We start from the raw sequence: 14,496 nt of genomic DNA, 5'->3' as shown, positions 1-14,496 counted from the left end.
CTTCCCTCCCTTTCCTACAGTCTAGAATTAACTTTTGTGGTTTCTTTTCTCCTCTGATGTTCAAATGATGATTTTCCATTTATCCCTCTTCTCTCTAACCTGCTCACGGGCACAGTCACAACCAGAGAACTAACAGTTCTGAAAGCAGAGAAAAAAATTTCTTCCTCTCCCATTAGTCCCAGTGTGCAGGGCTATGGGACCTGGGACCTAGTCCACTCTGTGACCACAAATTCCCAAGATTTACAATGAATAGTTTAGAGCCCAGGATTGGCCGCCTGTGGTTCAGCCAGCCAAAGGTATCCCTGAGCCTATTTTCTCACCAGTTACTAGGTAGAATACACAGAAACAGTTTAAGAATGAAAATCACAGAGCTGAGAATAGCCTTTTGAGATGATGTGGCCTTTTTATTTCCTTTTTCTGTTTTCAGAAGGAAGATATTTTTCATTTTTTTTGCAAAACCTTGAGATTCTCTGCAGATTGTGGCATTGCTGCTAACCAGGAGAGGTCTCCTGTGTAGAAGTGTGTATGGAGTAGAGGATGGGGTTGGGGTAGGGAGGTGATGAGGTAAACATAAGCAATCCTCTTTACAAAGCCAGAAGAATCTTGTTCAAGTTTTTCTGATTGTGGGGGCAGTGGAGAGATAAGGGGGGACACAGGGAGGGGTTGGAGGGTAGAGAAGGAAGCAGGACAGCAGCTGCAGGAGTAGACTGTGGACCATGTCATTCATTTAAAAACCATTGAGGGAGAGATGCTGAGGATACTGAGAGGAAAAACCCCTTTCTCTCAGGGAGGTGGCATTCTAGTGGGGCAGGAAGATGGCAGCAAACAAAGACTTTCCAGTTGGGCTTCATCCTCTGCCAGTATATGGACCTGTTGAGTCCAACACCCCCCTACACCCACACAATGCTCCCCTCCCATTCCCCACAGAAACCAATCAGGCCATTGCAGAGATTTCTTCTAGAATAATCTTCCTGAGACATATTTCTTTACTTTTACCTCAAGAGCCTAAATGCTCCCCCTGGAGACCTCTAATTCCTTTCTGATTCAATTAAAAACTGTACAATTAACACACTAGCAATGGCTTCATAGGTTCCTCCCAGGACTAGGTTGCTTTTCGGAAGGGACAGAAGAGAGCGTTGTGAGAATCTAAAAGCCTGGCCTGCCCACAGGCTCTTTATGAAGAAAATAAGACCCAGGGATTCTGGGGACATTTGAACCAGAAGTACCCAGTGAAGCCAGGCCTCAACCCCTGTGGTAGCTGACCTGAGCCAGAGAGAAACACATGTGTTCTGAGCATGAGGAGGACTGATTGCCCACAACGTAGCTTAGCAGAAAACAAGGTCTGACTGTGGTGTGCCCCTTCAGATCATGACAATCTGAGCCAGTCATTCTCTATCACGATAAACCTTGAGGGTGTGTTCCTTCCTTTGAGTGACCTTCAGTTGCGGGTTCCTTCCAGGTGAGGCCAAGATATCTTGGTGCACAAAAAACATTCCTACACTGTCCTGTTAAAATTCCAAATTATTGACTCATGGAATCAAAGAGTATAGTAAAATGCTTGTGTTAAGTTGCTAATTTTCAGGACTGCAACAATAGTAACCAGAACATTTACCTTGTCACAAGAGAACAAATTTGTTCACACAACACACAGCATGAATAAATCTGGGCCCCAAATGCAGTGGAACCAAAAATGGGAAAGTTGCCCAAACTCTCTCTGTCTTGAACCCTTCTCTCTGCACATCTGCTTTGGTCTAATCTCTCTGTAGATCATCTTCCTTTTGCTTCTCTAGACTACCCTGTGGATGGAAAAAGCCTTCCCATAGCTCCCATGCATACCTGCTACTAACCAGGTATAACTGGTTACATATCACTGAGCCATTCAATCAAAATGTGCAAGGTATTCCCTCTGGCCTAGTCTGGGTCAGAGGTCTACCCTAGATTCAGTCCATGCCAGGTGGTAGCAGAGTTATGTTATATGGACATGTATTGGAAGACAGGAAGTCACTATTGCTAAATGGATGAGGGTAGAGGGAGGGCAGAGGTCTTAACAGGCATTCACTATATTCTCAGAGGCAGAGCCTTATAAACAAATGCTGTTGATGCCCATTCCCATAAGACCCTTAGTCCAAATCAATTTACACAGTTTCCTGCAAGGTAACAATTTCCCAGGTGCCTGCCTTTCTTCTTCTCCACCTGAGGGCTTTCTCTAACACCAAGGATGCTTGCTCATTTGCATATAGACAGCCCAAGTGGAAGGGCAGAAGAGTTAACTCCCCCAGGGGCAACTTTCCACCAATAGTGGGTAGGAGTTGTAGAAGAGTGGCCCAGACTCCCCACCCCTGCTACAAGGATTCTGAAGTATAGCCCACAAGTTCACATGGTTTCTCAGAGTGTCCTGAGTGGGACCCAGCCCCGTTGCCCACATGATATCCAACTAATTAACATGCCCTCTATGCCATTTTTCACTTAGTTGGCTTTTCTCCTTCTACTTATTTCCAAACTTGTGTTTCCTGGGAAGACTTCTCAAATAGATTATCTGAACCCAAGTCCTTGACTCAGAGTCAGTTTTTGGAGAACCCAAGCTAAGAGACAGGATTAGGTAGGAATTTCACCACACGTTGTATCCAACAGTGAGAATTATCTTTTCTGGAGAAGTACAGTCTGACATGTATACCTGAGTCTAACAAGTGAAAAAATGGCTACAGACAAATTTTCCAAGAATTCACAGGAATCTCCAATCATGGAGGCCTCTGGTCTACACACAGTCCTACCAGGATGGAGGTCTCGTCCTCCTTCATGTGAGCCAGGCTGTGACTATGATAAGTGCAGTGGCTAAATAGTCCATGCCATCATCTCTTCAACCTATGAGTGTGATACATTACATGGCAAAAGGAACCATACAGATGGAATTAAGATTATGGACCCTAAAGTAGGGAGATTTTTCTGGATTCTTAAGAAAATTACCCTGGATTATCTGCGTGTACTCAGTTTAATCACATGAATTCTTAAAAGTGGAAGGAGGCAGAAGAGTCAATGAGATTCAACAGAAGAAGAACCAGGAGAGAATCAAATATTGTGATGGACTCAAGCTGCTATTACTGCTTTGAACATGGAGGAAGAAGGCCACAAGCCGAGGAATGTGGCAGCCTTTAGAAGCTGGGAATAGCCCTGAGTTTACAGCCAGGAAGAAATGGCAACGTCAGTCCCACAACTGCAAGAAAATGAGTTCTGCCAACCATCTGAATGAGCAAGTAAAGAGATTCTTTCCTAGGGCCTCCAAAGAGGAACACACCCTGCAGATATTTTGATTTTACCTGGTGAGACCCATGTTAGACTTCTGACCTACAGAAATGTGAGATAATATATTGATGATGTTTTAGATCTCAAAGTGTGTGGTAATTTGTTATACCAGCAATAGAAAACCAATACAATAGGGATTTTGTGAAATGTTGCAGTGAGGTAAACTGTGACACTGTGATAAATAAACTGTGGGGGCACCCACACATCTATGTTGTAATGAAGTGAACTGTGAAACTGTGGTGAGTAAACCATGGGGTCTTAAAATCTAGGAAAATCTCAATTGAAGAGTGAAGAGTATTAACAATTTTCTTTAACAATGTAACTTGACAACCACATGCCTGGTTGTGGAGGGGATACAGTGGTGAACAATAATAGTGATGATAATGAAGAGTAGCCTTTCCCCAGTATCTATCAGTCAAAAGGAACATCCTTTAACATCAATGAATGATCAGGTTCAGAAATATCCCTTTCCTGACATGGATTCTACAATGTGATAAAAACACCACTAAAGTTCATCTAGCTTCCTTCCTCCCAAATTCTTATTCCACAGACAATCTTTATGTGTTAAGTTAGTCTTCCTAGAGACCTTCAAAGAAGGAGGATTGGTTCTGGCTCCATGATCACGCATCACATTGACAGAGTGGGTACATGTGCCCATTATTAGTGAAGAGTTTGGCCTCTAGTCCCTTCACATCCTGTGTGATGCGGTCCCTGTGAATTCATTCTCTGGACCACATCCCCCTGCAGACTCAATCCAATGAAGCGCTGGACCTATGGCTCTGACAATCGACCTTGAAAGAACCAAGTGGGATGTGGCCTCTGTAATCACCTAACCTATGGTGATATTTACCCTGGGGTGCTCTGGGAAGGGAACCTCAGGGCTGCACATGGTCCCTTCCCCATAAGGGCAATGGCACTAGAAAAGAAGAAAAGGCTAAGGAGTGGGGGTGGGACAGGGGCCAAACCTCTCCCAGCAGCACAACTTCTGTATGAATTATATAAGTTACTTAACTTGGCTCTGCCTCAGTTTCCACATTCTGGAAATGAGCTCACCTCACGGGATTGTTGTGAGGATTAAATGAGGGAAACTCACTTGAAGCATTTAGCACCACACCCAGTACATTTTAAATTATCTATAAAAATCAGTTATTGTTCAAATACCAGGTGTCATTCACTTGCTGAGTCACTTTTGGAAAGTTACTTCACTTTTCTGCAGCCCTGTTTCCTTATCAACAGAAAGGAGAAAATAAAGTGGTACCAAACTCATCTGTCATATGGAATAATGGAATTAATATTAGTGAAGTGCTTCACACAGTGTGTGCATTTGGTAAGTATTTTATTGTTGTGATGTGTTGCTGTTAAGGAGGAGGCCCTCAACTCCAGGCTGGGCAGGGGGGAGCAAGGATGTTACTTCAGCCTGAGGGTCCCCATTGCCATCAGCAGAGCCCGGGGTCACTGGCGTCTCCAAAGAAAGGTCAGACACTAGGTTAGGAACAAGGGAACTCTGCACTCAGGTCAGTGCTGGGCAAATGGTCAAGGCAGTTAGATCCTGTATCATAATTCTGATAACAGGCCACAGAGGCTCAGAGAAGGAGGTGTGTGGGAAGGTGTAGATATGAGATCCATCCATGGCATTGTAGAATGAGACCTCACCAGTCTCATAGTCCAGGAAAACCCCCACTCTTTGACTAGGGTTGGCAACTGTCAGCTTGGTCTGGGGGTCAGTGAGAGCCCGATAGTCATTCCCATTAGACAGCCCCATAATCCAGAATCCACTCTCAGGTGACATTTTGACCCATTTTTTCCTCTCCACATTCTCCCTACACACCCCAAGATGCCGCTCTGTCCTGTCCCCCACCTCCACCTCCCAGAAATGTCTCCCTGATGTGAAGCTGTTACAGCCAAGCACACAGTAATGCCAATAAAATCTCTTAGGGTTGGTGGGCAGATTCTGTCATATGAATCCCCACCACAGGCTCCTCTGGTCCTTAGAAACATGGAAGATACAGTTTGCAGTGTCCAGATCCAGAATCACATCACTGCAAAAAGTTTGGGGATGGGCCGTGGAGTTGGCATTGTTCCTACACCTCAGAGCCTTAACTTTCAATACATGGGTCTGGCTGAGAAGGTCTGAATCCAGAGCCTGGTGTCTCCAGCTTGCCCTAATTGTGACCCTCTCAGCAATACAAAAAGAAAGGCCCAGGGTTCTTGTGTTCAGTGGGGTACAGTTCTGAGGGTCAGGGTCTGTCTAACCCAACATCTGGAGTTATCTCCTTTCATCCATCTTTTTCCTACTTCCTTTCCCAAAATGCCTCTGCACACCTGTGCTTTATTGTCACATAGATTTACATTTCAGTCCTTGCTCTACCGCTTATGAGCTGAATAACTTCATTTTCTGCAGTCTCTTTTTCCATAGACCACACTTATATAATACCTTTGAGCATCAATTTCCATATCTGAAAAATGGGGATAAAAATAATAATCTCTAGGGTAGAAATAGACAACACATGTTTTATAGGTAGCCCAGGGCCTGGCATGGAGGAAGTGCCTGATGTTATAATAGCTCCATGCCTTTTCTGTTGGAGTCTTTCTGTGCTCCCAGATCCACTCTCCGCCTCTCTCTACCCTCTTCTGCGCCCCAGGAATCTATCCTCTAGACAGCATCACTGAGCTCCCTTGCTTTTGGTTACTTATTGGATTTGGCCAATGGGAAGTACTAGCTGAAGATTCAAAGGAGAAAGGAAAGAGAGGCACAGCATTTATTTCCTCTGAAGGAAGTAAATTATATTAAAAATTTAAAAGTTAATACCTTAGAGACAGGCACCTCCACACCCTAAGGATTCCTGGTATAAGGGGGAAGGTTTATCGATCCTGACTGACTCTATTCATAGAAGACTCGCCCTAAACTGTTCGGGGAAAATTGAGAACAAGAGAGTGCTCCAGAGGGATAAGTTTGGGAGGGTCGGGGTGGAGGGGGTCCAGATGGGGACGCGTGTGTGTAACCTGATAATTGCTTCGCGCCATAGCAATTCGCGCCATAAAATGTAACTGTTTAAATGTTTTAAATTAGCCAATCATGTAAGACCGCGCCAACCTTTTCCCGCTTTATGCTTCCGAATCCTATAAAAGAGCTTGCCCCTTAAGGTTCGGGGTCGACCCCTCTGTCTCCTGCGAGAGATACGTGTCGACCCGGAGCTCCGCTTAATTAAAACCTCGTGCATTTGCATCAAGCTTGGTCTCCTGTGTCTGTGGGTCCGCGCCTTCCCGAGACTGGAGTTGGATTTCCTTTTTGGAATCCTACATTTGGGGGCTCGTCCGGGATCTGCGCGGTCACCCCAGACTCCGAAGACCCCTTGGAGGTAAGCCTGAGTGACTGGGTGTGCGAGTGTGTGCGGCGCCGCGAAGCATTGCTTTGGTCTCGGTATCTGGGCAGCCGCCGCTTCGGGCCGAGAGGGCCCAGCGGCTGCAGTGGCAGACGTGCTGGGAACTGCAGGCTGCAACCCTGGGGGACGCCCCAAGGGACAAGGGGAGTCAGGAAAGCCTGACTACCCCCTTTCAGGTAGAAAAAGAAACGGCACTCTTTTTCCCAGGGAGGACACGAAAACCCCTCCCGTCTGAAACCGCCTTCGGTTGGCTTGTACAGACACCAACCGGGCAAAGTTGTTTTTGTCTTGCTGTGTTTTTGATGTTCATTGTTCTGTTTTTGTTCGTTACGTGGACCTCATTTGACGGGATGGGACAGACTATGACGACCCCCCTCTCTTTGACCTTAGACCACTGGACTGAAGTGAGAGCGAGCGCACGATTTGTCGGTAGAAATAAAAAAGGGCGTTGGCAGACTTTTGCGCCTCTGAGTGGCCCTCCGTCAATGTGGGTTGGCCCCGTGAGGGGACGTTTAATCTAACTGTTATCCTCGCGGTGAGGGCTATTGTTTTCCAGGAGAAACCGGGGTCCCATCCTGACCAACGACCATATATTACAGTGTGGCAGGATCTGGTGCAGAACCCACTCCCGTGGGTTAAGCCATGGGTAAAAGCAGAAAAACTAAGCCCCCGAGTCCTGGTGCTGCAGGATGCGGAGACACGGCAAAAATCGAAATCAACTCGAACAGCGGAGTCGGAGACCCTTCGGTCCCCGGGTCTACCCTGAGATTGAGCCTCCTCCCGAATGGCCCCCTTTCGCCTCCCCTTACCCCTCCCCGCTCCAGGATCGCAATCAGGACGGAGGGCGACTGGCTCGGGTCCCTCCGCTGGAACCCGAAGCCGCCCGCGGAGCCACTCCGGACGGGCCTGATACCACGGTGGCGCTCCGCTAAGAGAGTATGGAGCTCCTGCGGGGCCCAACCAGCTGTCACCCCTCCAGTACTGGCCTTTCTCTTCCTCAGACCTGTATAACTGGAAAAATAACCATCCCCCCTTTTCAGAAAACCCCGCCGGATTAACCGCCCTGATAGAGTCCCTAATGTTTTCCCATCAGCCCACTTGGGATGACTGTCAACAGCTCTTACAGGCACTCTTCACCACGGAGGAGAGAGAAAGAATCACACAGGAAGCAAGAAAGAATATCCGAGGCACCAACGGGCAGCCAGCAACGATAGCTGAGGCGGAAGAAGGGTTTCCGCACAACCGACCCAACTGGGACTATAACACGGCTGAAGGTAGGGGTCGCTGTCCGCTTACCGCCGGGCTCTAGTGGCGGGTCTCCGGGAGCCGCAAGGCGCCCACCAATTTGGCTAAGGTAAGAGAGATTCAGCAAGGACCCACTGAACCCCCTCCGTTTTTCTAGAACGATTGATGGAGGCTTACCGCAGGTACACGCCCTTTGATCCGTCCTCGGAAGGGCAGAAGGCCTCTGTCATTATGGCCTTTATTGGACAGTCAGCCCCAGATATAAAGAGGAGATTACAAAGGCTAGAGGGGCTGCAAGACTACGACCTGCGGGACGTAATAAAGGAGGCTGAAAAGGTGTATCATAAAAGGGAGAGTGAAGAGGAAAAGCGCGCGCGAGAGAGAAGGGAGGCTGAGGAGAGGGAAGACAGGAGAGACAGGAGACGAGAAAAAAAACTAACTAAAATACTGGCCGCAGTGATAAAAGCGACAGGGCCAGATCACAGACAGTCAGGGAACCTGGGCAACGCCCCACGACCAGGCTCACGCAGACGGCAACCCTTGGACAAGGACCAATGTGCCTATTGTAAGGAGAGAGGACACTGGGCAAGGGAATGCCCCAAGAAAAGGGCCACACCCAAGGTGTTGTCTTTAGGAGAGGACAAAGAATAGCGGGGACGGGGCTCGGGCCCCCTCCCCGAGCCTAGGGTAACCCTAACTGTTGAGGGGACCCCTATGAGTTTTCTGATTGATACTGGGGCTGAATATTCAGTACTGAAGCAACCTTTGGGGAAATTAAAAACTAAAAAGACTCTGGTTGTTGGAGCCACTGGGCAGAAACAATACTCATGGACTACTTCCCGGACAGTGGACTTGGGGAAAGGAAGGGTGTCCCATTCCTTCCTAGTGATTCCTGAATGCCCGACCCCGTTGCTAGGACAAGACCTTTTAACCAAACTGAAAGCTCAAATAGATTTTGCTCAACCTCGGCCTACAGTATCCTGGTCCGCACCTACCACCATGATATTGGCCCTGGAGCTAGAGGAAGAATATCGGCTCCATCAGCAGCCTAAGCCTAGAGCTCGGCTCAATACCGATAAGTGGCTGATCGAATTTCCAACGGCATGGGCTGAAACCGGGGGACTAGGGACGGCTACGAGAATTCCCCCAGTCGTGATAGATCTTAAGGCCGGAGCCCTCCCGATAAGGGTGCGTCAATACCCAATAAGCAAAGAGGCCAGAGAAGGAATCCGCCCCATATCCAGAGGCTGCTCCAACAAGGAATCCTGGTTCCTTGCCAGTCTCCTTGGAACACCCTCCTGCCTGTAAAAAGCCTGGAACTAATGATTATAGGCCGGTCCAGGATTTGAGAGAAGTAAATAAGAGAGTGCAGGATTTACACCCTACCGTGCCAAACCCATATAACCTACTCAGCTCCCTCCCCATCACGAAAATGGTACACTGTCTTGGACCTGAAAGATGCATTCTTCTGTCTACGGCTTCACCCAAAAGCCAATTACTTTTTGCTTTCGAGTGGCGCGACCTGATATGGGGATCGTTGGACAACTGACTTGGACGAGACTACCTCAAGGTTTTAAAAACTCCCCTACCCTGTTTGATGAAGCCTTCCACAGGGACTTGACTGATTATAGGGTTAAAACCCTCAAGTGACTCTTTTACAGTATGTAGATGATCTACTGTTGGCGGCGGAAACCCCGGAGACTGTGAAGAAGGGACCAAGCGCCTCCTGGCCGAGTTGGGTGAGTTGGGATACCGGGCGTCGAAAAAAAAGGCACAGTTGTGCCAGGAAAAAGTAGTCTACTTAGGCTACACACTAAAGGACGGCCAAAGGTGGTTAACCGACGCACGGAAAAGACTGTGACCCAGATTCCGGCCCCAACCTCCGCTCGCCAGGTAAGGGAATTCCTGGGGACAGCCGGCTTCTGCCGATTGTGCATCCCTGGGTTTGCTACCCTGGCTGCTCCACTGTACCCACTGACTAAGGAAAGCGGGGACTTTGTCTGTACTCCAGAGCACCAGAAGGGGTTTGAGACTCTAAAAGCGGGCATTATTAGAGGCACCCGCGTTGGCCCTACCAGATTTGACCAAGCCCTTCACCTTGTATGTAGATGAAAGAAAGGGAATCGCCCGGGAGTCCTAACTCAAGCCCTTGGGCCCTGGAAGCGCCAGTCGCATATCTATCAAAAACTGGATCCGGTAGCCAGTGGATGGCCCTCCTGCTTAAGGGCAATCGCCGCCACTGCCCAGCTGGTAAAAGATGCAGATAAGTTAACTCTGGGCCAACAGATAACCGTAGTAGCCCCCCATGCCTTAGAAAGCATTATCAGACAGCCTCCAGATCGATGGATGACTAACGCCCGGATGACTCACTACCAAAGTCTGCTCCTAACTGAGAGAATTACCTTCGCCCCACCGGCCATCTTAAACCCGGCCACACTACTCCCCGAAGCAGATGATGAAATACCTGTTCACCAATGCGGCGACATCTTGGCATCAGAAACGGGGACCCGACCCGATCTGCCGGATGAGCCATGGGCTGGGGCCCCTAATTGGTACACCGACGGCAGCAGCTTTATGGCAGAAGGTAAGAGGATGGCTGGGGCTGGTGTGGTAGACGGGAAAAAGACTCTGTGGGCAAGCAGCTTGCCGGAAGGGACTTCTGCACAAAAGGCTGAGCTTATCGCCCTGACACAGGCGTTAAGGTTAGCTGAGAATAAGACTGTGAATATATACACGGACAGCAGGTATGCCTTTGCTACTGCCCATGTTCATGGGGCTATTTATAAACAAAGAGGGCTGCTTACCTCGGCCGGAAAAGATATCAAAAATAAAAAAGAGATTCTGGGCCTCCTAGAGGCTATACATTTGCCTAAAAAGGTGGCAATCATCCATTGCCCAGGTCATCAGAAAGGCACCGACCCCATAGCTCAAGGGAACCGCTTAGCAGATTTGGAAGCCAAGTGGGCGGCACTAGGACCTATGGTCCTGACTCTCCAGGGAGCTAAGGTCAACAAAACTGTCTCCGGTGGGGAACTAACTAAAGAAGAGAAAGTCCTTTCCGTTGCAGAAGGGCGAGAATATCTATCACATCTACACCGGCTAACCCACTTGAGCCCTCAGAAACTAATTAAAATTATTGAGGCCTCCCCGTACCAGGTACCAGATTTGAGAAAGGCGGCTGAGGAAATTTATAAAGATTGTAGAGCTTGCGCTCTCACAAATGCTGCAGTTACCAAATACCGCACTGGACATAGACTCCGGGGAGACAGGCCCGGAACCTTTTGGGAGATAGACTTTACTGAAATCAAACCGGCCCGGTATGGGAATAAATATCTTCTAATATTTGTAGATACCTTCTCGGGATGGGTAGAGGCTTTCCCCACCCGAAAAGAGACTGCCTCTGTAGTAGCCAAGAAGATATTGGAAGAAATCCTCCCGAGATTCGGGATCCCAAAGGTAATTGGATCTGACAACGGTCCTGCATTCGTTGCCCAGGTAAGTCAGGGACTGGCCAGTCAACTGGGGATCAATTGGAAATTACATTGTGCTTATAGACCCCAGAGCTCAGGCCAGGTAGAAAGGATAAATAGAACAATTAAAGAGACCCTAACTAAATTGTCCATAGAGACCGGCGATAGTGACTGGACAGCCCTCCTGCCCTTTGCCCTGTTCCGCGCCCGGAACACCCCACAGGGACCCTTAAAACTTACACCCTTTGAAATCCTCTATGGAACCCCTCCCCCTTTGGCACAAATAGGGATACATGACCCTGACATTATACCTTCTATACCTTTGTCAGCCCGCTTGAAAGCACTCGAGGCCGTCAGGCGCGACATCTGGAACCAGCTAAAAGAGGCCTACCAGCCTGGTGATCTGCTCATCCCGCACCAATTCCAGGTTGGGGACTCTGTCCTTGTGAGACGACATCGGACGGGGTCATTAGAGCCACGTTAGAAGGGGCCCTACGTGGTGCTCCTCACTACGCCCACAGCAGTCAAGGTGGACGGTATAACCTCTTGGGTTCACGCCACACATGTAAAGAAGGCACCCCAGAATGCAGCAGATCTCTGGAAGGTGGAAAAGACTGATAACCCTCTTAAGCTGCGTTTGCGTCATGGGAACGGCGAGCAAGTCGTCCAATCCTAATCCCCACGCTCCTCAACTGCTCACGTGGCAAGTCGTCTCCCAGGTAGGAGATATAACCTGGTCAATCCAAAAAACTGCTTCCCCTTGGACATGGTGGCCAGACTTACACCCTGACCTTTGTAAACTGGCTATAGGAACCCCGACTGGGATTTCATGGGTCGACGAAGGGGGCAAAACAAGCCGGAGGATGCCACTCCCCCCATCGCAAGGGTAAACTAAAGGCATACCCCTTTTACGTGTGCCCCGGTCACCACAGACCTCGTTCAATTGACTCCTGGTGCGGGGGCAAAGAAGACTTCTACTGTAAAAACTGGAGATGTGAAACCAGTGGGACTACTTATTGGGAACCCTCCTCTTCTTGGGATTTAATCAGGGTTAGAGCAAATTATAGCCACCAGATGAGTCGGGGCTCAGAATGCAATACCTGGTGCCACCCCTTAACCATTCAGTTCACAGGGAAGGGAAAAACAATTAAAACCTGGATCGGGAATGGTCATTCATGGGGAATAAGATTGTACAAAGAACGGTACGATGATGGCCTGACCTTCTCTATTAGATTAAAAATAGAACCCCGCCAGCAGACCAATAGGGCCAAACGGGATCCTAGCCGATCAGAGGCCCCCTCTGTCCCAAAAATCCCCCGCCAGCAGACCGATAGGGTTAAATAGCCCCAAACCCCCCCAGGTAAAATCCATAACCCTAAATGGGGCCGTAGATATGGTCACCAGATCTGCTCTGCGACCACCATCTACGCCACCTCCCGCAGTACCTACTGAGCAAAGATGGCACAGACTGTTTAACTTAGTATGGGGAGCTTACTACGCCTTGAATGATTCCAACCCTGAAATGACTGAATCATGCTGGCTATGCCTAGCGGTCAGCCCCCCTTATTATGAAGGAATTGCCACCATGGGGGTCTATAATAACACCCCAGACCACACGACTTGTCTTTGGGGCAAAGAAGGGCGGCTAACCCTAACGGATGTGTCGGGGACCGGTTCAGGACTATGCTTAGGAAAAATTCCCCCAGGCTACCAAGCTCTATGTAATAAGATTGAAGTCAGCCTTCCGACTACTCCTGGTCATTTTTTGGTACCAGGACCCAATAGGTGGTGGGCCTGCACCACGGGCCTAACCCCCTGCATCTCAACTAGCGTATTCAATTCATCACAAGATTTTTGCGTGCTTGTGCAGTTGGTGCCTAAAATTTATTATCATACTGCCAATAGTTTCGAGGATGAATTTGACCAGAGATCCAGATTATGGAAAAGAGAACCAGTATCCCTCACCCTGGCTGTACTCCTGGGACTGGGAGTTGCCAGGCGTAGGGACTGGCACTACGGCCTTAGTCACAGGAGAAAGGGGATTAACTGCCTTGAGCAATGCTATAGATGAAGACCTCAGGACTTTAGAACAGTCCATCTCTAAATTAGAAGAGTCCCTCACCTCCCTGTCTGAAGTAGTGCTCCAGAATAGAAGAGGATTAGATCTGCTGTTTTTAAGAGAGGGAGGACTTTGTGCGGCCCTTAAAGAAGACTGCTGTTTCTATGCAGATCACACAGGGGTAGTCCGAGATTCAATGCAAAGATTAAAGAAAAGATTAGACATGAGGCAGCAAAGCAGGGAGGCGCAACAGAGCTGGTTTGAATCCTGGTTCACTAAGTCCCCCTGGATGACGACCTTACTATCCTCCCTAGCAGGACCCTTGCTGATTCTTTGTCTACTTTTGGTCTTCGGACCATGTGTTTTCAATAGAATTACTGCTTTCATAAGAAAAAGAGTCAATGCAGTGCATGCTATGATGCTCCAACGCCATTACCAAGCTCTCCCACACAATGAGCCACTGATAGTAGACACCGAAAACTAAGTTCTAAGATTAGAACTAGGGACAAAAGAAGAAGTGGGGAATGAAGGAAGTAAATTATATTAAAAATTTAAAAGTTAATACCTTAGAGACAGGCACCTCCACACCCTAAGGATTCCTGGTATAAGGGGGAACGTTTATCGATCCTGACTGACTCTATTCATAGAAGACTCGCCTAAACTGTTCGGGAAAATTGAGAACAAGACAGTGCTCCAGAAGGATAAGCTTGGTAGGGTGGGGGTGGACGGGGTCCAGATGGGGACGCGTGTGTGTAACCTGATAATTGCTTCGCGCCATAGCAATTCGCGCCATAAAATGTAACTGTTTAAATGTTTTAAATTAGCCAATCATGTAAGACCGCGCCAACCTTTTCCCGCTTTATGCTTCCGAATCCTATAAAAGAGCTTGCCCCTTAAGGTTCGGGGTCGACCCCTCTGTCTCCTGCGAGAGATACGTGTCGACCCGGAGCTCCGCTTAATTAAAACCTCGTGCATTTGCATCAAGCTCGGTCTCCTGTGTCTGTGGGTCCGCGCCTTCCCGAGACTGGAGTTGGATTTC

General features: G+C 48.4%; 1 protein-coding gene and 1 pseudogene across 1 annotated transcript; one reads left to right on the top strand and one right to left on the bottom strand.

Moving 5' to 3' along the window:
• Window positions 1–4,636: 4,636 nt before the first annotated feature.
• On the bottom strand, window positions 4,637–5,754 carry LOC147915419 (butyrophilin subfamily 3 member A3-like; annotated as a pseudogene).
• Window positions 5,755–10,117: 4,363 nt separating this feature from the next.
• Window positions 10,118–13,353, top strand: LOC147915418 (uncharacterized). The gene is made up of 2 exons (XM_087438141.1): window positions 10,118–11,423; window positions 11,728–13,353. The coding sequence occupies exons 1-2, from the start codon at window positions 10,275–10,277 to the stop codon at window positions 11,734–11,736; spliced, it is 1,158 nt and encodes a 385-aa protein (XP_087294267.1). The 5' UTR covers window positions 10,118–10,274; the 3' UTR covers window positions 11,737–13,353.
• Window positions 13,354–14,496: the final 1,143 nt, after the last annotated feature.

The sequence above is a fragment of the Ceratotherium simum genome, chromosome 13 (genome assembly GCF_057802395.1).
Source record: "Ceratotherium simum simum isolate JZ-2026a chromosome 13, ASM5780239v1, whole genome shotgun sequence".
Lineage (NCBI taxonomy): Eukaryota > Metazoa > Chordata > Mammalia > Perissodactyla > Rhinocerotidae > Ceratotherium > Ceratotherium simum.
This window is presented reverse-complemented; position numbering and strand designations above follow the sequence as displayed.